The sequence below is a fragment of the Oncorhynchus mykiss genome, chromosome 5 (genome assembly GCF_057628025.1).
Source record: "Oncorhynchus mykiss isolate SJ-2025 chromosome 5, ASM5762802v1, whole genome shotgun sequence".
NCBI lineage: Eukaryota > Metazoa > Chordata > Actinopteri > Salmoniformes > Salmonidae > Oncorhynchus > Oncorhynchus mykiss.
The window spans coordinates 66172530-66190322 of record NC_143026.1 but is presented as its reverse complement, the minus strand read 5'-3'; the positions used below and the strand labels follow the sequence as shown (position 1 = coordinate 66190322).

General features: G+C 42.2%; 1 protein-coding gene across 5 annotated transcripts in view; it reads left to right on the top strand.

The window, feature by feature from the left end:
• The window catches only part of LOC110524330 (guanine nucleotide-binding protein subunit alpha-11), a 104316-nt gene that overhangs the window by 56803 nt on the left and 29720 nt on the right, over positions 1-17793 (top strand). For all 5 annotated transcript variants that reach the window (XR_016496244.1, XR_016496243.1, XM_021603871.3 and 2 more), the window contains exon 2: positions 7903-8087. Coding sequence is in view for 3 of the 5 variants with exons in the window: in XM_021603871.3 (XP_021459546.3) it covers positions 7903-8087 (185 nt within the window). In the remaining 2 variants the exon portion in view is untranslated. The remainder of the gene's footprint in view (positions 1-7902; positions 8088-17793) is intronic.

The following is a 17793-nucleotide window of genomic DNA, read 5'->3' as shown; positions in this document are numbered from 1 at the left end:
AAATCATTCCCTACTATTATTCTGACATTTCACATTCTTAAAAGGAAGTGGTGATCCTAACTGATCTAAAATTGAATTTTTACTAGGATTAAATGTCAGGAATTGTGAAACTGAGTTTAAATATATTTGGCTAAGGTGTATGTAAACTGCTGACTTCAACTGTATATCCCTGTAACGACTGGATCTCAGGGAGTGAGTCCATCCAAAGGTTAAGTTCAGTAAGATTAGGTGATGCTATGATTCCCAAGGCACTATTACGCATCAAGATATAGGGCTAGGCCATCCCATGTGGTCTAGAAGAGCCTTACCCTTTACGACATTGTCTGATGTGTGTCTGTCTGCATTGTCAGGCATCACCAGCGGCCTGCATGTGTTTTGCTTGCTCAGTGTGTGTTTCTTTCTCTGAGTTCCAGAAAGAGAAGTTAGCCGGTTGGAACACAATTAGATTAACCCAAGGTGGGATTGCGAAGCCCCACTAGTCTTTTACCCAGTGGGAAATATGGCTATTCCCATGCTGTTAGTTCTGATTAGATTTGAACAAAAATAGGCAAATGATTAGATGGACATTTACAGTGCCTTCAGAAGGTATTCATACCCCTTGACTTAATCCACATTTTTTGTTACAGCCTGAATTCAAAATGGATTCATTTAATTATTTTTCTCTCCCTTCTACACACAATACCCCATAATGACAAAGTGGAAACATGCTTTTAGACGTTTTAGCAAATGTATTGAAAATGAAATACAGAAATATCAAATTTACATTCACACCCCTGAGTCAATACTTCTCTGCAGCGATTACAGCTGTGAGTCTTTCTGGGTAAGTCTCTTAAAAGCTTTCCACACCTGGATTGCGCCGCATTTGCATCTTCTAAATTCTTCAAATATTGTCATATTGGTTGTTGATCATTACTTAACACTGTGAGCCCATGTATCTTATTATATGACTTAAGCAAATGTTTACTCCTGAATGTATTTAGGTTTGACTTGAGACATTTCAGCTTTACATGTTGTATTAATTAGTAAAAATTCTAAATGCAGAATTCCACTTTCTAGGGTATTGTGGGTAGGCCAGTGAAAGTCTAATTTCAATACATTTTGAATTCAGGCTATAACGCATCACAATGTGTAAAATGTCAAGGGGTGTGAATACTTTCTGACGGCACTGTTAGCAGGAAAATAATGGAGTGCTCTCCAAACTGGAATAGAACTGCTCTCCACAGAGATGCTCTCCCTCTCTTGGTCTGCCCACTCAGATTACTCCTCTGATTCCAGTCAGCGGAAAGAACCGAATCTGCCACAGACAGGCACATCCACCCGGATGGCAATCTCTCCCACTCTCCTCTGATCTACTCCCCAACTTCCCTCCCGAAGGCACTGGAGAAATGACTGTCATTCGGTTGGAAGACTGCAGCCTGCACGATCCATGTTCAGGGCCTGAGGATGTGCCTTGGCGACAGGTGATGAGGCAAGGACTGCGTTTTAATAGTCTAACGTCGCGTCCTCTGCTTGTCTCCTTCAGCTGCACTGAGCCGAAAACACAGGCTAGGTGAATATGGAGGATGTCTACCAATTTTGGTTTCACCCATCTATGCTGATATCAGTGCATATGAAGGAAATTATCCATGGAGAGGACACAACTATATTATTGAGATGTAGGCTACCTAGTGCCTACTAGTCTGCTCCATGCAGGCAGAGACAGGAAGCGTCCTCAGCAAAGCTTCTGCACAGGCACAGAGGGGGGAGAAAGGACTGGGGGAGGGATCATCTTGTGACAGGGTCACGGGAAATTAATAAGGAAGAAAGTTATATCTCGCTACTGCTAGACTTGTCCGGAGCAGCTGTTCAACATCAAGACGGGAATCCTAAATGCAAATCTCGCTGGCCGTGTGGGTCACCAAGTGTTAGGGTTTTGAGTTCCTTCTAAAACCCAGCCTGCTAGCCGCCTAACCCAGAGAAGGCTCCCTGTGAACAGAGCCTGGGGCCTCGTATCCAGCCAGTGTCCCAGTGATATTCTTCTGAGCTGGCTGCCTAATTGCATCGCAGCATTTTGGATAATAATTTACAAAAGGGCGCCTTACTCCTCCACTTTGTCACACTCAGTCGTTTTTCTCCTCAGTTTTCTCCTCAGAGGAAGCCAATCTCAGCCTCAAGTTATTGCCTTCCATTCGTTTGGAGTGGAAATGCATCCCGTGGCCCTCTACACCAAATGAAATGGATCCATTTTTACCTATTTTCTCACTTTCTCACACTTTCTCACTACCTATTTTCTCACTTCACGGGGTTGAGGTGTGACAATTCTCTGCTTCACTGATATTGTCAGATGGCTCTTCCTCTGTTTTGAAGTTTTGCTGACATTTAATATTTTACAGTCCACTTAGTACATGGTATTTACTCAGGAAGTGCATGGTGATGTGGTAATTACGTAATAATTACATAGTTCAAATTAGATTTTAATTGAAACATGCTATACTGAGTAGGCCTAGGCAATATGGCCAAAATATTTATGGTATTTTTCACATTTTTTATGGTAATTTAGGTTTTTGATTCATGAAAGTTCTACATTTGCTTTATGAGTAGTGCATGACACTAGGGTCGCAACACATATTTTAAATTATTTCAATGAGTCTTTCTCCATTTGGAATATTTTATACTGTTCAATTCAACATAAAATAACTAGCTAGCCAGCTAACTAGCGATTAGCATTAGTGGTTAACACGATTTAGCTTAACTTGCTAAGAAACTATAAACTAGCTGTTTGCAGATGTAAGAAACAAAAACTAATATTGTAATTATGGAACACTTGTGGATTTATATTAGTATAAAATTGGAAACAACATTGTTGCATGTGCTGCATGGACCATGCAGACTGAACGAAAGTGTCTCGTGGTCAAGCAACAACAAATGTGCTTCTTGAGTGACTGGGTGGGACTAGGTCTGTGTGGAGGGAGTGGAGAGGGATGGACTCAAGTAGCGGAGTGAACTAAAAATGGACGTCACACATAGCGTATCACATTTTAATAAACCAAACATTCAAATACTGTTAGAAGATAAATTAAAAACCCAAACCGGTCCGTGCATCAATACTTGGTGTGTGTGTGTGTATATATATATATATATGTATATATATATATAATATACTGCTCAAAAAAATAAAGGGAACACTAAAATAACACATCCTAGATCTGAATGAATGAAATATTCTTATTAAATACTTTTTTCTTTACATAGTTGAATGTGCTGACAACAAAATCACACAAATTATCAATGGAAATCAAATTTATCAACCCATGGAGGTCTGGATTTGGAGTCACACTCAAAATTAAAGTGGAAAACCACACTACAGGCTGATCCATCTTTGATGTAATGTCCTTAAAACAAGTCAAAATGAGGCTCAGTAGTGTGTGTGGCCTTCACGTGCCTGTATGACCACCCTACAATGCCTGGGCATGCTCCTGATGAGGATGGTCTCCTGAGGGATCTCCTCCCAGACCTGGACTAAAGCATCCGCCAACTCCTGGACAGTCTGTGGTGCAACGTGGCGTTGGTGGATGGAGCGAGACATGATGTCCCAGATGTGCTCAATTGGATTCAGGTCTGGGTAACGAGCGGGCCAGTCCATAGCATCAATGCCTTCCTCTTGCAGGAACTGCTGACACACTCCAGCCACATGAGGTCTTGCATTGTCTGGCATTAGGAGGAACCCAGGGCCAACCGCACCAGCATATGGCCTCACAAGGGGTCTGAGGATCTCATCTCGGTACCTAATGGCAGTCAGGCTACCTCTGGCGAGCACATGGAGGGCTGTGCGGCCCCCCAAAGAAATGCCACCCCACACCATGACTGACCCACCGCCAAACCGGTCATGCTGGAGGATGTTGCAGGCAGCAGAACGTTCTCCATGGCGTCTCCAGACTCTGTCACGTCTGTCATGTGCTCAGTGTGAACCTGCTTTCATCTGTGAAGAGCACAGGGCGCCAGTGGCTAATTTGCCAATCTTGGTGTTCTCTGGCAAATGCCAAACGTCCTGCACGGTGTTGGCCTGTAAGCACAACCCCCACCTGTGGACGTCGGGCCTTCATACCACCCTCATGGAGTCTGTTTCTGACCGTTTGAGCAGACACATGCACATTTGTGGCCTGCTGGAGGTCATTTTGCAGGGCTCTGGCAGTGCTCCTCCTTGCACAACGGCGGAGGTAGCGGTCCTGCTGCTGGGTTGTTTCCCTTCTACGGCCTCCTCCACGTTTCCTGATGTACTGGCCTGTCTCCTGGTAGCGCCTCCATGCTCTGGACACTACGCTGACAGACACAGCAAACCTTCTTGCCACAGCTCGCATTGATGCGCCATCCTGGATGAGCTGCACTACCTGAGCCACTTGTGTGGGTTGTAGACTCCGTCTCATGCTACCACTAGAGTGAAAGCACCACCAGAATTCAAAAGGGACCAAAACATCAGCCAGGAAGCATAGGAACTGAGAAGTGGTCTGTGGTCACAACCTGCAGAACCACTCCTTTATTGGGGGTGTCTTGCTAATTGCCTATCATTTCCACCAGTTGTCTATTCCATTTGCACAACAGCATGTGAAATTTATTGTCAATCAATGTTGCTTCCTAAGTGGACAGTTTGATTTCACAGAAGTGTGATTGACTTGGAGTTACATTGTGTTGTTTAAGTGTTCCCTTAATTTTTTTGAGCAGTGTATATATATAAAAATACGGTATACCGCCCAGCTGTAAGTAGGCCTATCATGATACTGGGTTAGCATTATACTAGAAGGCTAATTACCAGAAGTACTCATAATTGATAGCGAGTAAGCCTCTTTACATTCGGGCTCTGGCAACCAAGTCTAATACCAACTAAATAAACATGGAGAAAGAATTATGGAACAGATTTTATCATTAGTCAATTTGGTTGGCTTGTAATATTTTATCAATAAACAGGTGCATTGTACAGTTGCCTTTTAAATGATTTCAGTTGGCAGTGCAGTGGGTATTTTGAGTTACTTGTAGAACTTTCTAAAATATTTAATAATATAGTAGTTGCCACGGTAACTAGAAATGTACTTCAACACTTGTGTAGCAACAGTGCTAGTGGTGAATGTAGATGGTTTCCTAGATATTTGGTAGCATAGCTGTGTGTTTGAACTCAATAAGGATGACAACACCGGATTGTATACTGCCTCCCAGAATTTCCTCACTCCTGACTGAGGTCTGTGTGTGTCTTCTGCACTTATCCTGGAAATCCAACCGCTGCGATCCTTCCGCCTGATTCTGTTGATTGCTCATGCCTTGTCCAGTTCTTCTAATGTGTGACTCCACACAGTACCTGGTATGACATCAGGACAATATTACTATGTTCCCTCAATTTCCTCCCCATCTCCACTGAGTTTCTGAGGTTCCTCTCTTCATTTAGTAGGGGTCAGTGAGAGATCAGTGTGTGAGGCTAATTGTGAACCTTTCATTGAAGTCGGCTCATCTGTAGGAAACTGTCTGGCCTGACCTAGTTAACTGAGGAGCAGAGATCCTCTGAGGAAGACTAACACCGGTCAGGGCTCTCAGACACTCATCAATGCAGCTTTGTCACAGAGAGGAGAGTAAAATGTGCAGTGCTACAGCACACGCACATTATGCATCTACTGATCATTCCTTTATTAACTGCCATCAGATTAAATATAGGGGGGACCCTGGCTGGTAAATGGTCAAATTGGCCAATGTCCAAAAGAAAGACTTATGTCCTCAAAATCCATCTACCTAACACTAGACCTATCCCTTATTAGGCTACATGTGGTTTTTTGCCTTTTTTCTCAGTGCATGAAATGTCCTTGTTTCAACCGCTTTCAATTCATTAGCTTTTCTGAAAAACTCACATCCAAACCAACCATTTAAGACAGTGCTAGATAGTAAATCTCCCACTGCTTGCCTTGACTTCTGAGCTCTGAAAGGAGCAGCAGCAGCCGGGTCTACGGGTGACATAGAAAATACGTTATGTAATGGGCTATTTCATGTTGCTCCCCAGCCTGGCATGTGTGCAAAGGTTGCAGAGCAAATAGAGGAAACGGGTAGTGAGGAAGCGGGTAGTACTCAGCACTGAGAAGGCGAGAGGGGGAGAGGAGAAAGGACAGGTATTGGAGAGTAGAATATGGAAAGGGAGGAGAACAGGAAGAGCGTCAGAGGAGAGCTGCTGAAGCTGTGATGACTCAGCCTGGGTACTGGGAGAGGAGAGGATGGTGTGTTCGAGGGAGGCAGGGTAGTGCTCTACCCGTACTTAACTGTTCTCTACACTGGTTTGGACTCGTCATTCCCAAATATACCATTGTTGGACACAGCAGTTAGAAATGTCCATATAAAGATACAAAATATTTGGGACCTCCGCTGGGACCCAGAAAATGCTGTGGTGTTGGAGATGTGGGGTTGTCTGTTTCTGTCTGACCGTCCATCCATGATAAGATGTTGGATGGTGCCAGACATTAGAGTTGTGGTAGAATGTATAGCTCCTGGCAATGCACAAGTCATGTGTACTGTTTTCCTGCACAAAGTACCCTTCTGGATGGTATATCAGTCTCATGCACTTGTCGCATGGTGCGGCCCCTCGGGTCGCATGGAGGAGAGGGTATCACAGAGTGTGTGAGTGGTGTTGACAACACTGCTCTGGTGCTACATCTCCTTTCCATTCGCTCCACTGAAACCTCTCTGTACTCACAGGAGAGAGAAAAATGCCACTCTAAATTCGCTCCATTCATTAAAATCACAATTTAACCAACACTCATCTATTGTTGTCTTCCTGGACCTACCATTTTGGTTTTGATGTATTGAAATGAAACCATATGATTTGAATTGTGTTTTTAATCAACATGAAAATGTGACCGTAAGAAACGCTTATCATTTTAAATAGGCTACATGTCATATTAAACAGCATATGAACACTCTCTAAATAGGTCAGGATCCAGACAGGGAGCCTTAGAAGGAACGGAAATGAATTATTTAGGCTCTATTTCAATTTTTTTCAAGGCTATAGCCTACAAAGAAATACATTGTGAATTATTTCAACACTGGGCTGGTAGTGAGTCAGGGACATTAAGCACTCAGTATTTAAACAACATTAAACTCTATTAAATAATTATAGTTTAGAAATTAATCATAGACTGTGACTTACTTAGAATGATATACAAATTAAACAAAAAATGCCATATTAGGCTCACTCTACAGTGCCTTTGAGTCTGGCTTCAGACTCATGCGATGGTGCCCGGAGAGCAGGCCAGCAGTGGAGAATATCCTCTCCATGCTTGCAGAGCCACTGCTAAACACCTTTTTGGCCAATCTTGTCAGGCTGGGCAGGGCTGCAGAGTTTTTTTTTCTTCTTTTCAATAGGCAGGCCTAAAGGTTTTTGTGCAAAATAGCCAAAATCAAAACGGAAAGGGTCTTGAAGTTGGAATATGCAAGGCCTATTTGGCCAAAATCAATTATGACCTATTGAATGGAACAAAAATGAAAACTTAAAGAGATCAGATTTTTTTGTTTATAAATACTGTGCTACAATGGCACACTTAATTAGCTACCCACCGTGTTCCTTGCTTTTAGCATGTGCACGTAGTTAGTACAGCATCATGCTTTCGAGATGTTTTTTTCAATTTCTACAATGATTCTTTAGTTGTGGACATTACATCACTGCATTCCCTCTCTTGGTCCTCATCTTTGTAAGTCACCTTGATTTTTGCACCTGTGTGTTTTATCAGTTTCTTGTGAGCGCTACTGGAGCAGAATTGGAGTGGGCGAGAAGGCCTTCCCTCCAGCCTTTGGGAATCTCACTCCACGCTCCAGTCAAACTTGGATAGTGGACTACACTCAAACTGAAAACATTTGGAAACCTCTGTCTAACCTGTGTTCTGTCCTGTCTCTCCACAGGCACTGGCGAAAGCGGCAAGAGCACCTTCATCAAACAGATGCGCATCATCCACGGGACGGGCTACACCGACGAGGACAAAAGAGGCTTCACCAAACTGGTCTATCAGAACATCTTCACCTCCATGCAGTCCATGATCCGGGCCTCTGAGACCCTTAAGATCCAGTACAAGTATGAACAGAACAGGGTGAGTCTGGCTGGGGGAGCGGGATGGGGATTGGGGTCCACTCATTAGAAAAATACATTGTTAGTCAAAATGTCTTGTATTATTATAGTCTTATGTAGGCAAATATCTAGACGCCACGTTAGAGATCACTTCCAGTGAATTCGGAAAGTATTCAGATCACTTCAGTTTTTCCACGTTTTGTTACATTACAGCCTTATTCTAAAATGGATTAAATAAAAAAAATTATCCCCTCATAAATCTACACATATTCCCCATATTTAAAGTAAAAACAGGTTTTTAGAAATGTTTGCAAATAAAGAAAATAAAAAGGTATACATAAGTATTCAGACCCTTTACTGAGGACTTTGTTGAAGGAACTTTGGCAACAATTACAGCCTAAAATCTTCGGAATGACACTACAAGCATGGCACACCTGTATTTGGGGAGTTTCTCCTATTCTTGTCTGCAGAGCCTATCAAACTCTGTCAGATTGGATGGGGGGTGTTGCTGCACAGCTATTTTCAGGTCTCTCCAAAGATGTTCAAGTCCGGGCTCTGGCTGGACTACTCAAGGACATTCAGAGACTTGTCCCAAAGCCACTCCTGCATTGTCTTGGCTGTGTGCTTGGGGTCGTTGTCCTGTTGGAAGGTGAACCTTCACCCCAGTCTGAGAACCTGCTACAGAGCTCTCAGGACTTCATCAAGGATCATTCTGTACTTTGCTCCGTTAATCTTTCCCTCGATCCTGACAAGTCTCCCAATCCCTGTCGCTGAAAAACACCCCCACAGCATGAGGCTACCACCACCATGCTTCACCGTAGGGATGGTGCCAGGTTTCCTCCAGACATGACACTTGGCATTCAGGCCAGAGTTCAATCTTGGTTTCGTCAGACCAGAGACTCTTGTTTATCATGGTCAGGGTCCTTTTGGTGCCTTTTGGCAAACTCCAAGCATGCTGTCATGTGCCTTTTACTGAGGAGTGGCTTCCATCTGGCTACTCTACCATAAAGGCCTGATTGGTGGAGTGCTGCAGAGATGGTTGTCCTTCTGGAAGGTTCTCTCATCTCCACACAGGAACTCTGGAGCTCTAAGAATGACCACAGGGTTTTTGGTCACCTACCTGACCAAGGCCCTTCTCCCCGATTGCTGTGTTCTTGGGGACCTTCAAAGCTGCAGAAATGTTTTTGTACCTTTCCCCAGATCTGTTCCTCAACAAAATCCTATCTCTGAGTTCTACGGACAATTCCTGGCTTGGTTTTTGCCTTGACATGCACTGTCAACTGTGGGACCTTACATAGACAGGTGTGTGCCTGTCCAATCAATTCAATTTATCACAGGACTCAAGTTGTAGAACCATCTCAGGGATGATCAATGGAAACAGGATCCACCTGAGCTCAATTTCGAGTATCATAGCATAGGGTCTGAATACTTATGTAAATAATGTTTTTCTGTTATTTATTTTTAATACATTTGCAAAAATGTTTGCTTTGTCATTATGGGGTATTGTGTATGTTGATGAGGAAAAACATTTATTTAATCTGTTTTAGGAAAAGGTTGTAACGTAACAACATTTGGAAAAGGGTCTTAATACTTTCCAAATGTGCTGTATTTCACTGTATATTCAACCCCTGTACTGAGGCTTCGTTTGGACGCAGATCCGTGAGTCTTCTGAGAATGTATAGCATGGAATATACACTGCTCAAAAAAATAAAGGGAACACTAAAATAACACATCCTAGATCTGAATGAATGAAATATTCTTATTAAATACTTTTTTCTTTACATAGTTGAATGTGCTGACAACAAAATCACACAAAAATTACCAATGGAAATCAAATGTATCAACCCATGGAGGTCTGGATTTGGAGTCTCACTCAAAATTAAAATGGAAAACTGCACTACAGGCTGATCCAACTTTGATGTAATGTCCTTAAAACAAGTCAAATTGAGGCTCAGTAGTGTGTGGCCTCCACGTGCCTGTATGACCTCCCTACAACGCCTGAGCATGCTCCTGATGAGGTGGCGGATGGTCTCCTGAGGGATCTCCTCCCAGACCTGGACTAAAGCATCCGCCAACACCTGGACAGTCTGTGGTGCAACGTGGCATTGGTGGATGGAGCGAGACATGATGTCCCAGATGTGCTCAATTGGATTCTGGTCTGGGGAACGGTGGGCCAGTCCATAGCATCAATGCCTTCCTCTTGCAGGAACTGCTGACACACTCCAGCCACATGAGGTCTAGCATTGTCTTGCATTAGGAGGAACCCAGGGCCAACCGCACCAGCATATGGTCTCACAAGGGGTCTGAGGATCTCATCTCGGTACCTAATGGCAGTCAGGCTACCTCTGGCGAGCACATGGAGGGCTGTGCGGCTCCCCAAAGAAATGCCACCCCACACCATGACTGACCCACCGCCAAACTGGTCATGCTGGAGGATGTTGCAGGCAGCAGAACGTTCTCCACGGTGTCTCCAGACTCTGTCACGTCTGTCACATGTGCTCAGTGTGAACCTGCTTTCATCTGTGAAGAGCACAGGGCGCCAGTGGCGAATTTGCCAATCTTGGTGTTCTCTGGCAAATGAAAAACGTCCTGCATGGTGTTGGCCTGTAAGCACAACCCCCACCTGTGGACGTCGGGCCCTCATACCACCCTCATGGGAGTCTGTTTCTGACCGTTTGAGCAGACACATGTACATTTATGGCCTGCTGGAGGTCATTTTGCAGGGCTCTGGCAGTGCTCCTCCTTGCACAAAGGCGGAGGTAGCGGTCCTGCTGCTGGGTTGTTGCCCTCCTAGGCCGCCTCCACGTCTCCTGATGTACTGGCCTGTCTCCTGGTAGCGCCTCCATGCTCTGGACACTACGCTGACAGACACAGCAAACCTTCTTGCCACAGCTCGCATTGATGTGCCATCCTGGATGAGCTGCACTACCTGAGCCACTTGTATGGGTTGTAGACTCCATCTCATGCTACCACTAGAGTGAAAGCACCACCAGCATTCAAAAGTGACCAAAACATCAACCAGGAAGCATAGGAACTGAGAAGTGGTCTGTGGTCTCCACCTGCAGAACCACTCCTTTATTGGGGGTGTCTTGATAATTGCCTATAATTTCCACCTGTTGTTTATTCCATTTGCACAACAGCATGTGAAATGTATTGTCAATCAATGTTGCTTCCTAAGTGGACAGTTTGATTTCACAGAAGTGTGATTGACTTGGAGTTACATTGTGTTGTTTAAGTGTTCCCTTCATTTTTTTGAGCAGTGTATAACTAGCAGCCTGCAGACCTAAAACATCACGTGTTGATATGACTTAATTCCTGCCAACATATACTGTATATCACTGAATAAGTAAACCCAGTCTCAACCGAGTATCATAGCAAAGGGTCTGAATACTTATGTAAATAAGGTATTTATGTTTATTTTTTGTAAAAATGTCAAATAACTATTTCTGCTTTGTCATTATAGTGTAATGTGTGTAGATTGATACTTTTTTATTTATTTAATCCATTTTAGAATAAGGCTGTAACCTAACAAATGTGGAAAAGGGGAAGGGTTCGGAATACTTTCTGAATGCACTGTATGTGAGCAGCAAATGGTTAGTGGTCCTTACTGTAGTTTTTGAATGGGTCATTGACTCCTGATATACAGTGGTTTCTGCACTAAAAGTTTTGCGATTATGCTGCGGGACTTAGAGGTGATTTGTAGTTTAGTACAGTACCCTGCGTCACCACTTCATTGCTCCAGACCAGCGCACGGGTGAGTTTGAGGACTGATTATTCTTTTGGGTCCTACTGTGTCTATCTGACAACGACTGGGTGACTTAAATAAAAACTGATAATTGTGCATGACTTCAGTATTACTTAGTAAAACTGTTACACTTAGATTTGTATTCTTTTATTTTGTTAGGATTATTTTGATTTTACTGTAGTACTGTAGCCCACTCCCGACTAGTCACGTTGTACAGCGCCTGAGTGGTGCAACAGTCTAAGACACTGCATAGCAGTGCAAGCTGTGTTGCTACAGATGCTGGTTCAATACCCATGCAAAACCCTCAACTGGGAGACCCATGAGATGACTATAGGTTTTTGGTTTCTCTCCCTCTAAACACAGAAAAAAATAATTCTAAATAACAAACAGGCTTTATTTACAAATGAGTAACGATGTCTCACCCCATGTTTAAGGGTGGCCTTTTTCTCACTCATTTTACGTTATTTGAAAACTAAATCTTCTCCAAAATAGTTTACTTAAACTTAAACAAGCGATTTATTATGAATTTAGAATTGTATAAAAGCCCCTTGGATATTCTCAGATATATTATTAGCCCTTTTATTAGCAGGACAATATATATTAGTCATGGCTCCCGAGTCGCGCACAATGGGATTGCCTTGCCTTCTGCAGCTGTATCCATTGAAAGTGAGCGAGGTACAAGGCACAATGGCAGGGGGCACGGGATGGGCCGCAGAGGTACACACAGAAGACTGACCTAGCCCATGGGGGGTGGACCCCCACCCCGCCACACTGGGTAGCACAGAGCAACACTTAAGGGGCATTGCACTAATAATGGTGCTGACTAGGGAAATGTTCCCGCTGTTCTTAGTGCCAGTCTACACGTTCAAACTTTAACAATGTAACTATTAATGGCTTTCATTAAAAAAATAATGATAAAAATACTCTTTCAAAATCCAGACGTTTATTTAGTTATGGATCCATAACGAATTACTATGGGAATAAATATTACTGAAATATTGGAACAAAGTTGTCTAATGAAGTTGGAAAATACTCTTTCAAACACATGGTCACGTTGTACAGTGCCATTTTGGCTATTAGCAGGTAGCTGGACAATAGACTTGCCTAGGAGGGTAGGGGGAGAATTCTATTGTCAAATGTATTTCTAAGTTAGGTTGGCTGTATCACAACCGTCCGTGATTAGTTGCAATTTCAGTTAAAACCATCAGAAAAGACAAAACAAATACCACAAAAAGTATTTATGTATCACGTCCGACCGTGATTGAGTCCCATAGGGCGTCACACAATTGGCCCAGCGTTTCTCTCCCTCTAAAAACAGAAAAATGTTTTGGCCTTTAAAAATATTATTTTGGCCTTTTATTCGGATTCAGTTAAAACCTCTTTGGGCTGGACGTACCGCTAGCGACCCACCTCGACAACATCCGGTGAAATTGCAGAGTGCTTAATAAAAAATACTTAATTCATAATATTAAACATTCATGAAAATACAAGTGTCTTTAATTTAAAAGTTTATGTAACGTCTTGTTAATCCAGCCGCTGTGTCAGATTTCAAAAAGGCTTTATGGCGAAAGCATACAATGCGATTATCTGTGGACAGCGCCCCGCATACAAAAGCATTAAAAACATTTTCCAACCAAGCAGATGCATCACGAAAGTCAGAAATAGCGATAAAATAAATCCTTTACCTTTGAAGATCAGTTACATAACAAATGGTCCTTTTTGTTCGATAAAGTCCTTTATATCCCCAAAAAGTATGTTTTATTTGGAGCGCTTCATTCAATAATCCACCTGTTTCCCCTTCTTCAAAATGCATAGAAAATGAATCCCAAACTTTACCAATAAACTTGGTCCAAACACGTCAAACAACGTTCCTAATCAATCCTCAGGTACCCTAATATTTAAATAAACGATCAAATTTAAGACATAAAATAGTATATTCAATATCGGAAATAAATAACGAGGAGCGCACACTCATTAACGCGCACCCAAAGACTAGAGTCCTTCTGAGTGACACACAAAAAAAATAAAAAACATTGAACAATTTCTAAAGACTGACATCTAGTGGAAGCCATAGGAACTGCAATCTGGGTCCTAATTAGGCTTTCCCTTAGAAAAGCATTGGAAAGTCCAATGACCTCAACAACAACAAAAATTCCTGGAAGGATTGTCCTCGGGGTTTCGCCTGCCAAATCAGTTCTGTTATACTCTCAGACATTATTTTAACAGTTTTAGAAACTTTAGTGTTTTCTATCCAATACCATGCATATGCATATCCTATTTTCTGGGCCTTCTGGGCTCCTCGGTCAGCCAAACTTCCGAATACTGCCCCTAGCCTTAAAGTTAAGAACAAATTCTTATTTACAAGGACAGCCTATTCCTTCCTCCCCGTTGTGGAATTGAACCCCGGTCTCCCTCGTGCCCGCACGACACGGGGGATTCTTTAGCTAAATAGCCAAGTACTGTAGCCTACCACCGACTGTCACGATGTACAGTGCCATAATTTCCGTTCCATCCTAACGGAAACCCAGTGGGTTTTTTGTTTTTCTTGGAATAGAAACGCCATAATATTAAGCAAATTAATTAAGCAAAATGTATTAGTCAGTCCCGTATACTATGTTCTTACAAAAAATGTTTTACATTCTCTAGTACAGCCACTATTGAAGGCTATCAAATGCTTCTCAAAGATGCCCTCTGGTGGTCAAACTAGCACTCACTAGCACTGGTACTAGCAATGGTACCAGTGGTTCACACTTAAATTACGTGCCATAGAATTCTGCGGCACCATGCAAGCTGCGCCGCAGTACCCTGCAACTTTTAAAGGACCAACCACTGTATGCGCTAAGAATGTGACAAATTGTACATTTTTCTTAACGTTTAAACTGTTCTGTTGAAAGTCATGAAATACCAAGTGAATTCACAATGTAGCTGTGCTGCTGCAAGCAACGTTTTGGGTCTCGCGGGCGTCCCTTTTCAGATGGTTAAGCATTGCACCTGTACTACCATTAGTGTACCTCCATTCCAGCTTGTAAAGTTTGCATTTCCTTCTTATTTAGGTTCTCCAAGTATTGCCTTACAGGACTTTGCTGTTGTCGTTTGCTTTCCTGTGCCAATTTTCCAACTGTTAACGACGATGACATAGTGGTGGAGAGTCTAATCCAAAATAATTGATTCCTCAACTCCTTGCACATCGACTGCGAGTGTTGACTCCTATTTCTAAGCTTCAGGAATCGACGCCTAAGATTCAGTATTTTTTTAATTTGAGGAGACTGATTTTATATACAGTGCCTTCACTCCCCTAGACTTTTTTCACATTTTGTTGTTACAGCTTGAATTTAAAAATAATTTAATTGAGATTTCTTGTCACTGGCCAACACAACACCCTATCATGTCAAAGTGGAGTTATGTTTTTAGAAATGTTTACAAATTAATATAAAAATGAAAAGCTGATATTTCTAGAGTCAAGTATTCAACCCCTTTGTTACGGCAAGCCTAAAAATGTGCTTAACTAGTCACATAATCAGTTGCGTGGACTCACTCTGTACAATAATAGTGTTTAACATGATTTTGAATGGATACTTTATCTCTGTACCCCCACACATACAATTATCTGTAAGGTCCCTCAGTCGAGCAGTGAATTTCAAACACAGATTCAACCACAAAAGACCAGGGAGGTTTTCCAATGCCTCCTAAAGAAGGGACCTATTGGTAGATGGGTAGATATAAACAAAGAAGCCATTGAATATCCCTTTTTAGCATGGCAAAGTTATTAATCACAATTTGGATAATGTATCAATACACCCAGTCACTGCAAATATACATGTGTCCTCCCTAATTCAGTTGCTGGAGAGAAAGGAACTGCTCAGGGATTTCACCATGAGGCCAATGGTGACTTTAAAACAGTTACAGAGTTGAATGGCTGTGATGGGAGAAAATTGGGGATGGATCAACAACAGTGTAGTTACTCCACAATACTACATTTTAAAAGAAGGATACAAATATTCCAAAATATGCATTGTGTTTGCGACAAGGCACTAAAGTAATACTGCAAAAAAAATTGCAAATCAATTCACTTTTTGTTCCTGAATACCAAGTGTTATGTTTGGGGCAAATCCAATACATTACTGAGTACCACTCCATATTTTCAAGCATAGTGGTGACTGCATCATTTAATGGGTATGCTTGTAATCGTTAAGGACTGGGGAGTTTTTCAGGATTATAAATAAAACGGGATGGAGCTAAGCACAGGCAAAATTCTAGATGAAAACCTGGTTCCAACTGCTTTCCACCAGACACTGTGAGATGAATTCACCTTTCAACAGGACAATAACCTAAAACACAAGGCCAAATCTACACTGGAGTTACTTACCAAGACAGTGAATGGTCCAGATTGGCCTTGTTAAAGTGTTAACTTAAATCTATGGAAAGACCTGAAAATGGTCTAGCAGTGATCAACAACTAATTGGACAAAGCTCGAAGAATTTTGAAAATAATAGTGGGCGAGTATTGCACAATCCAGGTGTGGAAGACTTTTACTTACCCAGAAAGACGCACGGCTGTAATCGCTGCCAAAGTGTTTACTCAGGGATGTGAATACTTTTGTCTAAATTTTTCTCCACTTTGTCATTATGGGGAATTGTGTTTTAGAAGGGTAAGAAATTAAGTTAATCCATTTTGAATTCAGGCTGTAACACAATATGGTTTAAGTCAAGGGGTATGAATACTTTCTGAAGGCACTGTAAATGTACATATAATCATTTGTCTATTTTTGTTCATATCTAATCAGAACTAGCAGCATGGGAATAGCCGTATTTCCCACTGGGTAAAAGACTAGTGGGGTTTTACAATCCCTAATCTAATTGTGCTCCGACCAGTTAACTTCTCTTTCTGGAACTCAGAAAGAAACACACACTGAGCAAGCAAAACACATGCAGGCCGCTGGTGATGCCAATCAGGGTTAAGTGCGTTGCTCAAAGGCACATTGACAAATTTTCACACCTTGCCGACTATGGTATACGAACCAGCAAATTTTCCAGTGTCATGACATGGGCCTTTCTGGATATAGATCATGGCACTCACTCACTCACAGGTTATATTATCACAGGTCATAAATCCCTGGAGGAGACTCTCCCCCTGGCCATGCAGAAAGAGACACACAGAGAACAAAGGATTTCACATGGCGAACTCCTAAATCTCCAAAATGCGGATTTGAATCAATATGTCCACATGTGGGAATGGTCAGTAGACACTTAAGGGACGGGTATGACGAGTGTGTTTCATTTGGTGACCTCAGAGGACAGGAAACAGGCATAACTATATCTCTGAATATGTACATTTCTCAATTATGGGGTTTGCATCTAATTCTTGTATAAAATGAATGAGTAAAGATGAAACTATTTGTGAAATGATGTAAGGTGATGTTAAACCTTTAATGAAAGATAATTGTATTCCCTTTGAAGTTTAACTAAGTCATTGGCCCTCCCCCGTGAGCACAGACATGATCTGGCGTCATTTACTATCGTTACATATAATACCCCTTCCTGAGGAAATCCACTTCAGACCATGCGTACCTCGATGGACACTGAGGAGGGCTAAGGTTGAGTTTTGACCACAACCTCAGTATAAGCTAAGGTTGAAATGGTTGTTGAATTCCTAACCATACCACGTGGATCATTGGCTACATGGCTGGAAATGGTTGAACTCTGAGACTATCGATCCCTACAGAATAAGAACAAGTCTTAGATAATAATTACTAGTCTGCCGCTAGACATTTTTGTCAACCTGGGATGGGAAGACCGACATTAGCCGAAACAGCTATTTTATGAGAACATTTCAGAATGGTACTCTGAAGTATCTATTCTAACCACAAAATACTTTGATCTTCAGCGAAGCAGAGAGAGAGACTCGGATGAACTCTCCAACAGAAGGATTGATGATTCTAACAGAGATCATGACGACAGTCGGCGTAAAAATATATTGATTGCAA